The sequence below is a fragment of the Argiope bruennichi genome, chromosome 9 (assembly GCF_947563725.1).
Source record: "Argiope bruennichi chromosome 9, qqArgBrue1.1, whole genome shotgun sequence".
Lineage (NCBI taxonomy): Eukaryota > Metazoa > Arthropoda > Arachnida > Araneae > Araneidae > Argiope > Argiope bruennichi.
Genome location: NC_079159.1, coordinates 75,014,139 through 75,031,215, shown reverse-complemented (window position 1 = coordinate 75,031,215; position 17,077 = coordinate 75,014,139). Strand labels below are relative to the sequence as shown.

Genomic DNA, 17,077 nt, shown 5'->3' with positions numbered 1-17,077 from the left:
AAAAGCATGAATATTTTTAACCATATAATATGAAAATTCCTTTTATTTAGAATCATTCTGACCAGACAATATTTTAAGAAATTTCATTTATAATTTATAATAACAACAAATGAGATCACAATATAACAAGAAATATCAATATATGTTGGATGATACATCACAATGATGAAATTCAGTCATCACCTAGTCCTACCTCTGAGTACTTAAACATTCTGAAGAGTGTTGAAAACCCATTATAAAATAGAATCCAAGATTTTAATGATAATAGAATTATTAGAGACCTTGTGTTTGCAGATGAAAACTAAAATAACATTCCTTGTGTCTTGCCCCCTTCCATGTTAAATCAATGTTAAAAAATTATATGTATTTTTAACTTAGTAAATCACACTTGCTGAAATCGCATAGCCCTTGTTACACGATTTCGAAAAAGTAATTTTATTATTTAATACTTTTTTTTTAATCTGAAATTTTTTTATCAAGTTGTGAATAGATAAATATTTAGATGCAGGAAATTTTATTACGTTATATATATTATCTCTTATTTCAAGACTAGTAGTCATCAATATAAAACTGTATTTGGAAAGTGAATTTTTTTCAAAATTCAGTTAATCATTTTGCAGATATAAAATAAATTTCTTTACAACTAACAATTGTTTGTTCCTATTGAAGAAGACCACATTTTTTTTCCTACAATTTTTTTGTAACAATACTAAGAGCAAATACATTTCAAAAATCATCCAAAACAACATAAAATTTCACATTAGTGTGCAAAATACATTTAGTCATTATTCCTGACTACATATGTGCTAAATTTCATGCCTATAAGCAGACTTATTTTAATATATAGATTGAAAAAAAAAAAAAAAAAAAAAGAAATGCAGTTATACTGCAAACTGTAGTAAATAGTACTCAAAAATGTATGGCAAGAAATATTAAAATTTATTTTTAATGAAACAAGCCCATTCATCTTCTAAAGAGATGAATGGGCTTGTTTGGTAGCAAAAAATTTAAATAGATCAAAATTAATCTATTTATTTTTAGGCTAAACAAACCAGTCATACCAATATCTCATATTTTTAATTTACAGTATAGCTAAAAGTCTACTTTTATAAATATGTATTAAATAAAATTTTAATCATTTTCTCAGAAATATGCTTAAATCCGTTTCTTCTTTTGAGCCAAAATTCGTATAAATTAACTTTTATGGCCTCATTCCCAAGATTTTTGTTATATGAAATATCTAAAAGCTGACTTCTTTATCGATCTAAAATTGTACAAAATATCTAAAAACTGCCAATTTATAGAACTAAAATTTCTGCTAACAATTGAAAATAAATAAAAAAATATAACAGATTTATACCATTTTCATTAACATAAAGTAACTTCCTAGAATCATAATGATATCTGGTCAGTGAGGTTTCAACCATAAGCAACAATTTGAGTTTGTTTTTTTATGAAACAAAAGCCATCTTTGGCTAATCTGTGCCACATTCACGAAATTTAAATATTTGTATTAATTTATATAACAATCAAAACAAGAAATGTCTACAAAATCTAAATGTCTAAAAGCATAAAAAGTGAGTCATGAAAAAGCGCAGCTATGAAGCAAGGTATGATACAGAACTAAAAAGTGTGGCCAAGAAATGCGATTCTGATTTGAGAAAAAGAAAAAATTTTAAACGGATAATAAAAGATTAAAACAATGTTAAAAAGATGCCATTTAATATTGAATTCTAAGATATATCTAAATCTTTTACATTAGAAATTATGACACAAAAAAATAATATAATACACTACAATTTGAGAAACTTTACTATATTGCTTTTACCTAAATTCTAAATGTGTATATCATAAAATAAAAATTTTCACAATTGCCTTAATATTAATGTTCTTAATATTTAAGGACTAGCAAGTTTAATTCATTAGCAAAATTCATATATAAAATGAATAACGAATTTATCAACATAGAAGTAGCAAAACTTGCACAACCTGCAATTTCCGTGGTGATGCATTTTTCAGTCTATTTAGCTAAGCAACCCGTTCTTTTTCCCGTTCATGGTTTATTTTGGCTTTTCTGATTTCACTATGATCTGGGTTAACAGATAGCATTAATTGCCCATGGTTCTGTGAAATATACAAGCATGTTTTACAGCATTTAGCAAGCTCTTTTCAAAGCTCAAAGATGTCTGCAAGGAAACGTTTCGCAATTTTTGAACCTATTTTGGAAAAGAATTATGCAGCAAGAAGGTTAATCCTCCATAACTGAATTACTTAACAGAAACTGAAATAAGTAAACTTCAGGCTCAATAATTTCAGCAGCTTTCAGAAACTGGAGAATATACATTACTATTTAAATTAAAGTTTTGTAAATTCCTACAGATCAAAGGTCAAAAATTCAATGTAGAAAATTAGAATATGAAGTGCCAATTATTTCTGTAAGCGATTTTGATATGTTTCAATCAATTCAACAGTGTTTTTAAAATCATATGGAATTTCGAAATATCAGAGATAATTTTATCAGAAGAAAAATAACTAAAAAAGGGAAACAGGCTAAAATTCTGATGGAAATTAATAAAAAATTTATAAATGCCCTAGATTAGCTAAATTTTAAGAAAAAATATCAATACTAGAAAATATTTTTAAAAATTTATAGTGCACTTAAAAATTTTAATAAGTATTAAAGAAATTAAAAAACTGTTCATATATATTTTTTCTAATAAGTTATCGCAGATTCAAATACTGAATTTCAAAAAACTCCATTGTAAAATGAATATATATATATATATATATATATATGCACATTGTAATTTATTATAAATTTTATTCATGGTTCATTTATATAATACAATGAAGTCATGTATGTATTCCGAGATCAAATTTGGTCTAGTATCCATTATTAAGTAAGAAAAAGTATTTTAGAAATATATTTAAATCTGTACAAATAAAAAGTTTTGTTATTAGAGTTTTATTATTTAGTATATGTTATTAGGTTACATAGTTAATATGTTAACATGATGACAATCTGAAATATTCACTGGCATGCTTAATACACAAGTACCAATAATTTATTTGGTACAGAAATACAAATAATTGAAAAGATCTGCATTCAGTGATTTGCCCTTTTCCTCACAAATGTTAAGAAAAATTTTTAATGAAAATTAAACGACATTTAATTCAAATATTTTTCAGTAATTAAGTGTCCATTAATGGCACAGAAATATTTTATTGTAAAAGTTATATTTTTTATTAATTGGCAACAAAAATAATCCTAGATAGCAAGCAGATTTACAATTTTTCGTAATTAATATTGGACAATAACATGATTAATGCTCAAATATCAATGAGACTATATTTAAATCATTTTATTTTTCTCCCTTGAAAAAATGATAGAAGTAATCAATTTTTAATAATTATGAGAAAATTTTATTTTGTCCCTTTATTCTCTACTGCAAATTTGAGCTACCACCAGATCAGGGTTGTAAATCAAATCTAGAAAAGATATACACTTTGTTTTCTTTTTATGACAGCAAAAGAATTAAGGAGCGATTGTGCTGGTTAGAATAATAAAATCTCTCTAGTTTTAATCAATGGGTAAAGAAAAAGGAAGTAAGTTAAATGATATAATAATATATAAAATTAATGTTTCTATACATAATTTCTCTTTATTACTGTCTACAATTTAGCAAAACAAATTCAAATGTTAAGAGGGAAAATAGATATTGATCACTCCTGCATGCTCACTACAGTTACCAAGAAGATTTGAGTGAACTAAATTACAAAATAACATTTAATTATGATGCCAACCATTTATTGATTAATTAATAAACATTACAAAGCATTCTCTTTTTTCTTTTTGCCAATTTATATATTTGAATATAATTTCTACAAATTTTAACAATTTAATTTACAAATCTCCTTTGCATTTATTACTCCAGTTTTTTTGTCAAAACTTTTTTCTGTTTTCTAAAGTTTCATAAAATCTCGCATGCACTCATTTTGCACATTGTAGAAAATCTCTCAAGATAAGATCATTTTAAGTTACCTCCATAAACATTTATGACATCATACAAAGACATATCAAATAATCATTTCTCACAGTTTAAAGATGTTAAAGCAAATCAACCATTCACTTTTCACACACTATTTCACTGCTTTTCAATAAATATAGTTTTAAACAAATACCAAATTTTAAAATTTTTGATGCAGCAAGAATTTTGGACATGCATTCAAATATTATTTTGTAGTATTTTTCACAAATATAAATTACTACTAAAAAAGTCTTCAGTTTCAGTAGCTTCATTAGTATTCAAATAGCTGTAGTCGTTATTTCAATATAGGTATTTTTTTCTCAGTCTAGGAAATTACATTGATCTAATTAGAAGATAAGGGAGGACAAAAAGAGATTCTGCAGTCTTTAGCTTTTAGAGCTATGGCAATGATTTTTTTTTATCCATGCAGTATTTAAACAGACAGACCTTTTTTTAGATAGGAAAAAACATAAAATGTTCTGTATATTATTGAAAATTAAAGAAAATTTCAAAATTTTCGGCATTTTCCCTGTTTTATAAATGATTTAAAAATTTCCTACATTTTCCTCCAATTCTTTTAGCACATGGCAACCCCAGAGATTTAAAAATTGCTTCATGCAAATGATATTCTTATATTAATGAAAAATAAAAATGCAAGCATTATGAACATTTATAATATATTTCATATGAGAAAATCTGCAACATTAAATATCCCATCATAGGTAATATATATGTGTATAGAAAAATATTTTTAAGCCGTTTCACGATTGAAGATACTTTTTAATTTTTAAACTCGATTTATCATATCCTGGGAGGCATAATATGAACAAAAAAGAAGCAACGAGATACGTCAATCTACAGCACGACAAAAGAGACCAAAATATAATTTCCCCACAGTGATTTTATACTACGAGATTCTAATAGGGATTTCTTTAACATGTGTCGATTTAGGCAAGGGGATTTAAATATCTTTAAAAGAATCTAAAGAATTAAGGATTTTTATCCTTCACTCAGAATGTGGGAACTTTCTGATTAAAGAATTTTTATAGAGCTTGCATAGAATTAAATAAAAAAAGGTGAAATTAGATCAGGAAATAAAGAGATCATTTTAGAATGAAGCTAATATGGGTTAAGTTAAGATAAAAATTTAAAAATCAATTAAAATTTTAAATGGATTTTAAAATATTATATATATGTGTGTGTGTGTGTGTGTGTAAGCATATAATTTTCTAATCAGAATTCAGTTTCGAAGACACTGAAGAGACTTTCAATTTTTTGATGTTGTTTTATTTTGTCTAGGAGAGGCAGACAGTATGTACAAGCAGGAGCGATGAGCACAGAACAGCACAGAGCGAAGAGAAGAATTGATGGAAAGCTGATAAACATTTTATACCTGGTCTTATATAACATGAGATTTCTGACATGTGTCATTTCTTACGTATGTCGACCTTGATAAGAGAAACAGAGGGATCCTTTAGAAGAATCTGTTTACATCAGCGATTTCCCATCCCTTCACTCGGCACATGGGAATTGCTGACACAATCATTTTTTTACAAAGCTTCAGGTGAATTAATTAGAAAGAAAAAGTGGAATAGGATCAGGAAAAAGAGAATATTTTAGAATGACTTTGACATAGGCTGAATAAGGCTAAAAAATTAGGAACTTAATTAGAATTAAATTTATATTATATTATATTATATTATATATATATACACACACATACTAGAAGATGTGTCTACTTAGATGGGTTATTATTTCAAATAATATTTCAGATATGACTGCAATATATTAACTAATAAAAGTAGTAGTACAAAATTTTGCATAGATTGCTAATGCACCTACGAAATGAAAAAAATGATTTGTTATAGCTCTAGAAGTATAAATAAACATAGCTTGCTTAATGATCACCTCCAATAACAAGCGATTCACATAATGAGCAAAATAAAATGTCGAAAGATAATTCTCTTAACAAACTATACTTTGCAAGTTGAATGAAGAAGAGATATTTTGATGCCACATGCTGGATTAGCCTGTAATTTGAATATTAGACTATGGGAACCCAGAGACCCTAGCCCAGACTATAGGAACTAAAAATGGATAGCATTAGCGTCAATACTCTGGAATAACAAAATTAAAACTACCAAAGAGTTTATGAAGCTCCATTCTGCGTCGCAACAAAACTTTATGAATAATATTTGCTCAGGAGAGGAGGAAATAACAGCAGAACAATCTTCCAATAAAATAAGAAAGATGTTTAAAGTAGGAAAATTATTGCATTGTACGTTGTAAAGCATTGCCATAATCAGGCAGTGGCCATGCATGTATACATCTAATATATAGCTACCATGCTATATATTCATTTAACAATAATGCTGCTCCTTATTTTTTGACAAATTTTGAAGCATAGCCAAAATTAGACAAGTTTCAAACAAAAAATACATTACACATAATAAATTAGATTATTATAAATCAATCCGAGTATTTTTGTCAAAATCGATTTTTCATGAATTCATATGAAAAACTGTTACACTTAACAAGCGTTTCACTTTGCAAATAATAAAGTATTGCAATGAATTATATTCATTAAATGAAGTTTTGCTGTGTGTAGCAATATCAGGGGTGTTTGTGGGACCCCAAAAAATCCCCTGAAACTTTTACGGACTTACTACCGACATTTTGGAGTTTCAAGAAGGGGGGGGGGGGAGAAATGAAAAATTACGATTATGAAGTATTGAATGACCTAATTATAAAAGTCCAATGAATTACTTTTTTTGCAAAATTAATAACCATTAATTTTGCAAAATTAATAATCATTAATTTTGCAAAATTAATACCTTTGAACCCAGGTCACGTGATATCACATCTGGTCGAACGAAGTCTCTCCCTTTTTTTCCTGCCGCGCCTACTTGCCGAAAAGAATCCAGAAGAGAATGTCCGAGAACCGGGGGAATGAGTCATAACTCGCAATAAGGAAAGAACAAAAAAGAAGTTTTTTCCCCCTTTTCACGCATTATCACTGCCTTTGGAGAAAGAAAGGAAAAGTTTTCACCACACACACTGACTTTGTGTTTTCTGCTTTCAAAGCAAACAAAATTACCCAGATCAAAATAAATAATTCATTATTATTCCTACTTCCTTTTGAACGACGATCCCCGGAATTTCCGGGTATCGAAGTTCAAAATCCCCGGAATTCCGGGGTTTCCCCGGAGCACAAACACCCCTGCAATATTGACGTTCATCCTCGGACTTAAACCCTCTACATTCATGCAACAGGAGACATTTATTTTGTGAAAAAGAAAAAGGAGCAAGAGGAAAGATAAAAGAAGATGTTTACATTTAGCACTATGGCGAACTTATATCATTCATGCAATTAGGAAATATAATAACCACTCATCTTTCTACATAATCAGAACCTTAAGCAAAATGCATAATCACAAAATGATAATTTCCGAATTCCGAAGTTAACAGTAGCAATAAACTTATATGAATATAATATAATGAATTGCCACCTGCAACTGCAATTAATGACACTATCCAAATCGCTGAATGCAAAACAGAAGTTAGGTAGATATCAAAAAAGAATTTTAGATTTTGTTAAACAATTCTAATTATGATTTTATTCTCGTGCATAAGACAGCACATAATGAAGATGATAAAATAGATGAGCTGTAAACATTTTTTACTATAAATACTCAAATATTTATGGATTAAAAAAATAATTGAAAAATTTCTTGGAAATTAACAAATATTTCATTGTTTTATTCATAAAAGACGTGAATATTTTTTCCCTTCAAGCAAAATATATCAATAAATCTGAAGTTCTGCACTGATTACAAATTAATACCAAGTATCAGAATATAAAATATCAAGAAAGGGAAAAATGTTGAGAATTTTGAACAAATATATATACGTCTTTTATTTCCCTCCTTTTCTGTCTTTACATTTTATATAGAGATCCAAGAGAATATTGATATTCAATAAGATAAAATTTATAAATTTGAAAAAGCATTTATTTTTTGCTCTGATTTTTTTAAATAATTTCTTAATTTTATGCTGAAAATGAACTCATGAAAACATTCATATTTTTTTCATTTTAAAAGCATAGTTTATAAAAGTTAATAGCTGTATATGTGAGCTGCTCCTTATAAAAACACATAAAAATACAGTTTAATAAATAATTTTCTGTCGTTTTATTATTATTTTTTAAATAAGACTCAGCGTATTGGCCTCCCTTGTTACTTATCAGAAACTTTAATAGAGTACTCCTCCCAAGGAATGTCTCCGATAATTTCCAAGAATTTATTAAAAACATGAACCTTTTAATCTCTACAAGATCTCTCAAAAAGAAACATAGCCAAATAAAATTGGAAATCACCTTGCCGATTATATAATGGCAAGGTATTTTTTACAATATTCCACAGGCTTTCAACAGTGTTTGTGTGGACAGCCGTAATTCCATTCACTAAATCTGCCCGCTGAACAAAATGTAAACTGTGGTTAACCTTTAAAAGTTCGTATCCTCAGGGGTGTTTGTGGGACCCCAAAAAATCCCCTGAAACTTTTACGGACTTACTACCGGCATTTTGGAGTTTCGAGAAGGGGGGGAGGAGAGAAATGAAAAATTACAATTATGAAATATTGAATGACCTAATTATAAAAGTTCAATGAATTACTTTTTTTGCAAAATTAATAACCATAAATTTTCAAACATATAAACTACTACATTTTATGCAAATATTTTAAATTACCTGAATTAATTATTTAAAAAAATTATCTAATTTCTGCTGCTTTTTTTTATTTTCTGATGTTTGTGGGCTTGTCTTTCTTTTGTGGTGAACTTCATAATTGCAGGAAGATTGACTTTTATTTTCCTCATTTACAGTTGAAGAAATTTCCTCGAGAACTGCACATGCAGAGGTAGAAGCAGTTTGCTTTTCTGCTAATGTAGAAGGTTTTTCAGAGACTTTTATAGGTGACTCATCTGAAATACATGTTTTTAAGTCCTCTTGATATGTTTTCCAACTTCTGTACATATTCAGTAAGAGATCTTTGTGAATTGGATCAGTCATTGGATTTTTTGAGCCATATTTTTCACATGAGGTTTCTTTAGAAGCCATTAAATCATATTTAATAGTCTGCACTGCATCTAGGGAATCAATCTTAAGAGAGGTTCTGGCCCATTCCATGGATTTTGAAACCAAGGGGCAAATTTTTTTTTAATCTATTATCATGGTTATAACACATAATTTTAATGAAAAATATCTGATTTTGCTTGTTGTTGACTTGATTTTTGTGTAAAAATATTAGATCTCATCAAAAATTGCATTTTTTAAAACCTTGGCTGAGAATTTGTAAATGGCCTGTTTCATTATTATATTTTTTAAAGGTTTCTATAATTATTTCACCTTTCATAAGGTGCCTATAGAATTTTAATTTTCAATTGTTAATATGTTTTTAGTAATACTATATCAAAAAATTACAAATTAATGTCTATTTTGGCTTTGTTTTAACAATCAAAGCTAATGAAGATTGTGGAGTGTCACATACATGACCATTAAAACTTTTTTTTTATTTTTTGCATCATTAAATTAATAGAAAGTTCTAAATTTTTATTTTCTAAATATAATCATACTATTTGATGAAACTGCATTTAAAAATTTAAAAAATATTATAATTAATTTATAATTTTCAATGGTCAGGTATGTGACTTCAAGCAGTTATGTATGTGACATTGAATTATAAAATCCAAAGCAGTTATTTTAAATTCATCTCACCAGATGGCAGTACATTCCTTTACTTCTCCAGCTATAACCTAATGTTTGTTTTTAAGCAAAGGTTCACAGCACACTGTGTTTGAAGTATGCTGCAAGTCAGATTTTGCTATCTTTAAGCATCTTAGTCTTATTTTGCTATTTTAAGCTTAAAATATGGATGATGAACAAAGAATAAAAAATGCTACTAAACAAAAGAGATATTATGAGAAAAAAAGAAATGATCCTGATTTTAAAGAGAAAGAAAAGCTAAGGCAGAAAAAAATAAGAGATTTAAAAGCAGCAACTATGACAAAAAAGGAGAAAAAGAAACAAAAGCAAGCAGCTAGAGAAAGGCAGAGGAAATGCAGAGCAGCCAAAAAGATAAGTAATTCTACAAAAATTTCAAGTTTGAATTCTTCTATTGCGACTACCCCAGAATGTTCTCCTTATACAGTTCCCCAGACACTTGGCAAAGCAGTTAAAAAAACTTTGAAAGCCTTACCAACCTCACCTCGAAAACGAATGGCTGTAGTCAGCAATTTAGTGGAAAAGGTAGGTTTAAAACTGCAAAAGGAAAGAGAGTCCAATATCAGTGATAATAATCAAAACAAAGAACTTGTGGCAGACTTCTTGTGCCGAGCAGACATAGTCTACACTGCTCCAGGAATGCATGATGAAATGATAATTTGGGAAAATGGCATTAAAAAACGTGTTCGTAAACATTTTCTTACAATGTATATGAAAGAAGCACATGCTTTGTTTAAGGAAGAAAATCCAAGCATTAATATTGGATATTCAAAATTTTGCAGTTTAAGACCTAAAAATGTTCTTCTTCTTAAAGACACACCTAGTGATCAGTGTAAATGCAAGAGTCATGAGAATTTCATTCTTTTGTTAAAAGGATTAAATATTGATTATAACAATGATTTTTGGAAAGAAGTGCTGTGCAATTCAGACTTGGAATCAAAGTGTTGGGAAACAAAATGTGATAAATGTAATGCTGGAAAATTGCTTTTAGATTTTATTGGCAAAAAAGGATTAAATAATGCTTCTAATGTACAATGGCACCAATGGGTTAAGTCAGAAAATAAGCGCTTCTATAAAGAAACCAATGAAGGTTGCATAGCTGAATTAACTGATAATGTTTTAGAAAATTTTCAAAGTTTTAAGCAGCATGTAAAAATTAAACGAATCCAAGCTGCTGCCTTTCAATCTGATATAAAGCAAAGCAATACTGTTGTATTGCAAGTAGATTTTGCTATGAGTTATTCATGTGAGTGGCAAAGTGAAATACAGTCTGCACTATGGAGCCGGGAAAACGTAACTTTGTTTACAGCTGCATTATTTGAAAAGAATCATAAAACACAGAGTTATCTTATTGTAAGTGATACTAAAGATAAATCTAAGCTATCTGTGTCTGCTTTCATTTTGAAGCTTTTGGAAATTATTAAATTTCAGGCAAATAAACCAAAATTAATAATTTGGAGCGATGGACCATCCAGCGAGTTTAAAAACAAATTTATTTGTTACTTCCTCTTTATTTTATTCAAAACACAAAAGCATTTTTCTAGTTTCGAATGGAAATATTCAGCAACTTCCCATGGAAAGGGAGTTGTTGATGGGATAGGAGGTACTGCAAAGTCCCGAGTCTATGCGGAAGTAAAGGCAAGAAGAGCTATAGTACAGAATGCAGTTGATTTTGCTACAGTTGCTGCAAAAGTAGTACAAAATATCACTGTCATTCCTATGCTGCAAAAGGATATAGATAAAACTCAAATTGATTGGAATTTAGCTAAGGATGTTCCAGGAATTAAAAAAGCCCACATAATTAAATGTTTGGATGAACACATTTGTTTATTTACAAGTCAGCAAAATTTGGATACAACTGTGCAAGAGCTATGCTTTTGTAAAAATACAGAACAGTGTTTGAAAAGAACTCCATTACTTGCACAAAATCACACTTCTGCATATATTTCACTTGGCAAGTTTTTACTTGTAAAAGTGTTTGGAAAAAAGTCCTGGAAGCCTTATGTAGCACAGGTGTCTGCATTAGATAACACCGAAATCAATGTTATTTTCCTAAAGCAGGTATCCGTATGCAACTTCATTTATCAAGAGAATGATATAGGAGTTATTCAGCGGGATGACATAATTAGAGTATTGCCAACACCTATAATTAACGGTCGCAATACTGTAATATTTCAAAATGCAGTTATGTGAAATTGAACGATGTCACATACATGACTACTTGTCACATACATGACCTGTAAAGTTACATTTTTTTTTTAATTGAAAAATTAAAGAAATATTTAATGCATTTATTAGTTTGTCTTCATTAAACCTTTTTCTTATGGGAAACTTTTTTTAAGCACGTTTCATGCATATAATTCACTGATTTTTTTAAAGAAAGTTGGTGTTATCAAATCACAGTTCCAATTTTTGTCACATACGTGACTATCTAAAAAAAATTTTAAAAGGTCTCTCAAAATTTAAATACAAATATATTTTTCATTACCATTTATTAAAACTCTTTTTTAATTGTCTAACAAAATTAAATTTTTGACTTTCACTACATTTGTACATAAATTTATCAGATATTTATGCATATCTTTTAGTCCGATTGTCACATACATTACCGTGGAATGGGCCTTCTATAGTCAGTGACAAGTGTATCTATTAAGTTGAATGCACTTTCCACTAATGGGCCATGGAAGCAACTAAGGCAGGCTTTGACCAATTTAGCCAATGTAGGATACTTATAATCATTTGTGAAATCATCTTTTAAATTAAAAACTTTAGACCAATATTTATCAATTGTACACTTGACTTGATTTCCACTTTCATTAGATGTGTAGAGCATTTCTTTGATGATATCAATATCACTCTGGTATAACCTTATTTCAGCTTCTACTTTTGACTTTTCATTATCACTAAAAATATGGGACATAAAAGATGATAATTTTTCAAAAGCTAATATTGTACTGGTTTTACCTCTTAGCTCTGAATCTAATGCTGTAAAACTAATTAGATATGAATTTTTAAGGAGTAATTTCTGTTTCGTATGCTGAAATTTCAAAGTGAAATTCTCTTGCGTACATAAATAAAAAAATATTTCAATAAGAGAAACGAAAATTTTACACAGCGGAGAAAAAAAAGTTGCGAAGCGATCAATGACAAATAGCTAATACGGCGAAAAATCCCCCTTCTCTACTAATTGGCGCCGCGCCAGGAGAGATAAGACCTTTGAACCCAGAGTCACGTGATCGCACATCTGGTCGCGAAGTCTCTCCCTTTTTTTTTCTGCCGCGCCTACTTGCCGAAAAGAATCCAGAAGAGAATGTCCGAGAAACGGGGGAATGAGTCATAACTCGCAATAAGGAAAGAACAAAAAAGAAGTTTTTTCCCCCTTTTCACGCATTATCACTACCTTTGGAGAAAGAAAGGAAAAGTTTTCACCACACACGCTGACCTTGCGTTTTCTGCTTTCAAAGCAAACAAAATCGCCCAGATCAAAATAAATAATTCATTATTATTCCTACTTCCTTTTGAACGACGATCCCCGAAATTTCCAGGTATCGAAGTTCAAAATCCCCGGAATTCCGGGGTTTCCCCGGAGCACAAACACCCCTGTATCCTTCCTCATCTAAACTGTCATATACCTTCCAATAATCACTATAAATAATCGTACACGGTTCAATCCACTGTTTTATGCAAAAGACGTTTCAGCGTTCAGGACAGCCTATCATGGACAGCCACAAGAAACGTACGCTCCGATCCTCTCCACACCACCAAAAACCCACTGTCCCTCAACTCGATGACCTCTATTATATTTCCTCTTCCCGAATTTTGATTCGTCCACTTCCACAATGTTTTCTGATTTTTCCTCCACATACTCTAAAATTCGTTCGTTAATGAAGTGCCTCCAATTTGATAAGGTACTGTTACCGAAAAAGTATTGCTCTTTAATTTCCCCTGTCCTTGTTCCAATAAGAATCTCAAAAGTGAGCAAAATTATTTCTTCCAACCTACTGCTGTTGAACCAAGAGCCATACCTGAAACTTACCTGCTTCCCACACATTTTCCGTGACTCATCCCTAATGATACTGTTCCGACAAACAAAGCTATAACCATCCGAAACATAATTTCTAGTTCGCACCTGCATTAAAACATTGCAAATAGTGCAATTTGGGATTTTAATCAAACCTGATTCCTTCAAAAAAGCAAAAAAATTATCCTTATCACGCATCAACTCTATGACAAAATACCTGGTAGCAACTCCAGGATTTCCAAAAATAGACCTTGCTTTATTGTCCAACATCTTCAAAACTCTAAATCCAAGTCCTTTATTCTGCAACCCATTTTGAAATTTTTTAACTACATCCTTAATTGGTACATTAGCAGACGCCATGAGTAAAAATAGAAAAATAAAAATGCAAAAGCAAATAAAATAGAAAAATACAACCTGGCCACGTGGGAAATGGTGAGAGCTAACAGCCACTGACTGATACAAGTGGATGGAACAGTGTGAAATGAATGAAATTTAAAATTAGAGGTTAAGGTTAAGAGATAAGGTTTAAGATCACCATAAAGAAGAGCATGGATGCCGATGACGGCAGCCAGAAATTACCGTTTATCACCAAATTTTTTGCCAATTTGGAGGAGGCCGTATATGGGAGCCGAGCCTTCCTTTCTCAAGCAAGATATATGAATAAATCTAAAGTTCTGCACTGATTACAAATTAATACTAAGTATCAGAAAATAAAATATCAAGAAAGGGGAAAATGTTGAGAATTTTGAACAAATATATGTCTTTTATTTTCCTTCTTTTCTGTCTTTACATTTTAATATAGACATCAAGAGAATTTTTATTTCAATAAGATAAAATAGATAAAATTTATAAATTTGCAAAAACACAAATTTTCTAACTTACCAGAAAATAGTCATTCATAATCTTACATAAGCAAACAAAATAAAAATCCATTCGATAATAAAAATTTCTTTATTCTTATAATTATTAAATTATTATCTTCTAAAGTTCCATAACATTAAAATGGAAAAAAGATTTTAACTTTATTTCTTTTATGAGCAAAAATGAGATCTATCTCAGTGAGAGAAATAAAACCCAAATTGATGAATGAATAAATAGATATTTCGAAAATGTGTTGCGATACCCAGCATTTTGGTTTAACTATCATATAACCAGTATGTTAGATGATAGTTATACATTAAAAGTACATAGTATTGCATTTTTTCGATATAATAAAAATATTCCTTTCATAAAGAATTTAGTATGATAGTTGATAAAAAGGGTAAAGACGTCGCAAACGTGTTATGATATCCAGTATTTTAGTTTAGATATCATATAACCAGTACGTTTTAAAAGTATCTAGCATTTCTAGTATCTAAAAAGGGTCAAAACTTACCGATTCAAATTAGTGCATGGTATAAGGAACAATTTACTCATTTTGAAAAGCTTAATCTCATTTAACACAATAAGTTCTCAAATGCTTCATAAATATCACTAATACGACTTCTGTATGCACAAAATAATATTTTATGTCAAAAATAAGGCTTTTCTACTTTGAAAGTTTAGAGCAACATGTTATTACATTATAATAGGTAAGTCATAGTAATCTGTCAAACTATCAATCATGCAGCATTGCAAATGCCAACCATACGCCTTTAAAATGATTTAATCCAAGAGAAATGCAACAAACATGAATGCACTGAACTCGACTAATATTTTAAGGTATTAAAATTCCAAAATCAGTAAAATTTAGAACATCAATTCGTCAACCATGCATTTTTTTTTTTTTTTTTTTTTTTACTTATTAAAAAATTTATTATTGTATAAAATATAGTAAAGTATATATATAAATAGAAAATTTTAACGATCAGAGATGATAAGATATTTAAAGTAATTTCTATCGGCATATAGAGAAATAACATCAAAACGTGTTTGCTGGACGATAAATATCTCATTTAAGTCTCGCGTCAATGAACTGACAATCAAAACATGCAAAAACATATTAAAAAATACGCAACAAGAAATATTTAGTTGCAGATAAAAGTGTATTAAAAAGATACCACAAATTAACGGATCAGTAAATTAACCGTTACATATGAAACGAAAATCCAGAAAATGAAATTCCAAGCTTTGTTGAATATTCCGATCTACAGATGATAAACTGACAATGCAAGTTGCAAACAGATGAAAAACAGAGGATTTTAAATAAGATAAGGCGTATAAATCAGCATGCAAAAGAACAATGCCAGAAACTTGGAATTGACTCACCTCTTGAATTATTTTGCATCCTTTAACAGGTCCTATTTGTCCGAACAACGCTAAAATCAATTCTTCAGTAACCGTCGGATCTAGATTTCCAACGTATCTATAAAAACAATAAAATTTATTTATTATATTATAATTTGACAACAAACGCATATTGAACCGGTTGATCGCAAGCTATTTGAAAAAAGCGATCTAAAATAAAATCGAACTTACAGTGTTCGAGGATGGCTCTCGTTGCTGGGTTCCTGCAAAAGAAACGAAATATAAATACAGAATAGATGCATATATTGAGACAAAATTTTGAAATTTAAATAAAAAATAACTACCTTATTAGACATGGCGGAATCGTACTTTACGAATGATGCCGACGCATGCGCATAGCCCTGCATAGTCGGAAAATATCCCACAGACCCCGCCAGATTCGATGCTTAAGTGAAACAAACTACGTGTAATAATTACGACACCTGTTAAACACGGTGTTTATGAAGTATAAGCACTAGATCGAGCTTGAATCGTATTGTTTAATTAAAACTTGGTTGTTAACATGTCACATCGAACAACAACTAACAGCGGAAAATTAAGGCTTCATAAAATATTTTTTATTTCGAAAAGGGCTGTAATGTTGAGTTGTAGGAGATTGCTGCGGATACGAGTGCAAATCATTTTGGAGCTTAAAATAATTATTCACAATTATTTTAATATTGAATCAAAAAGGGCACATTTATCTGTTATAAATATATGTTAAGTCTTAATTATGATCAAAGAAAAAATATATAGTATTTTTTTAAATAAATTAACGCACTGATAAAAACTGGTTGGCCCATAACTTAAAAAGATCTTAAAACTGGTTGGCCCATAACCTAAAAAGATCTTAGTTGAGCTTTTAAGTAAAATGCTGAGTAGATCTGTGCATCGTCATCCATCTATAAACAAAAAATGAAAATCTATACGGTTTTAACCATATTATTTTCTAAATTATTCAATAAAATAATTTCAGGCTTGCA

General features: G+C 29.5%; 1 protein-coding gene across 1 annotated transcript in view; it reads right to left on the bottom strand.

The window, feature by feature from the left end:
• The window catches only part of LOC129985282 (nucleolysin TIAR-like), a 77,505-nt gene extending 60,744 nt beyond the window's left edge, over positions 1-16,761 (bottom strand). Inside the window, exons 1-3 of the mRNA XM_056095257.1 lie at positions 16,400-16,761; positions 16,287-16,318; positions 16,077-16,173 (exon numbers count right to left, since the gene is read on the bottom strand). Coding sequence (XP_055951232.1) covers positions 16,077-16,173; positions 16,287-16,318; positions 16,400-16,462 — 192 coding nt within the window. The 5' untranslated portion in view covers positions 16,463-16,761. The remainder of the gene's footprint in view (positions 1-16,076; positions 16,174-16,286; positions 16,319-16,399) is intronic.
• Between the last annotated feature and the right edge of the window lie 316 nt (positions 16,762-17,077).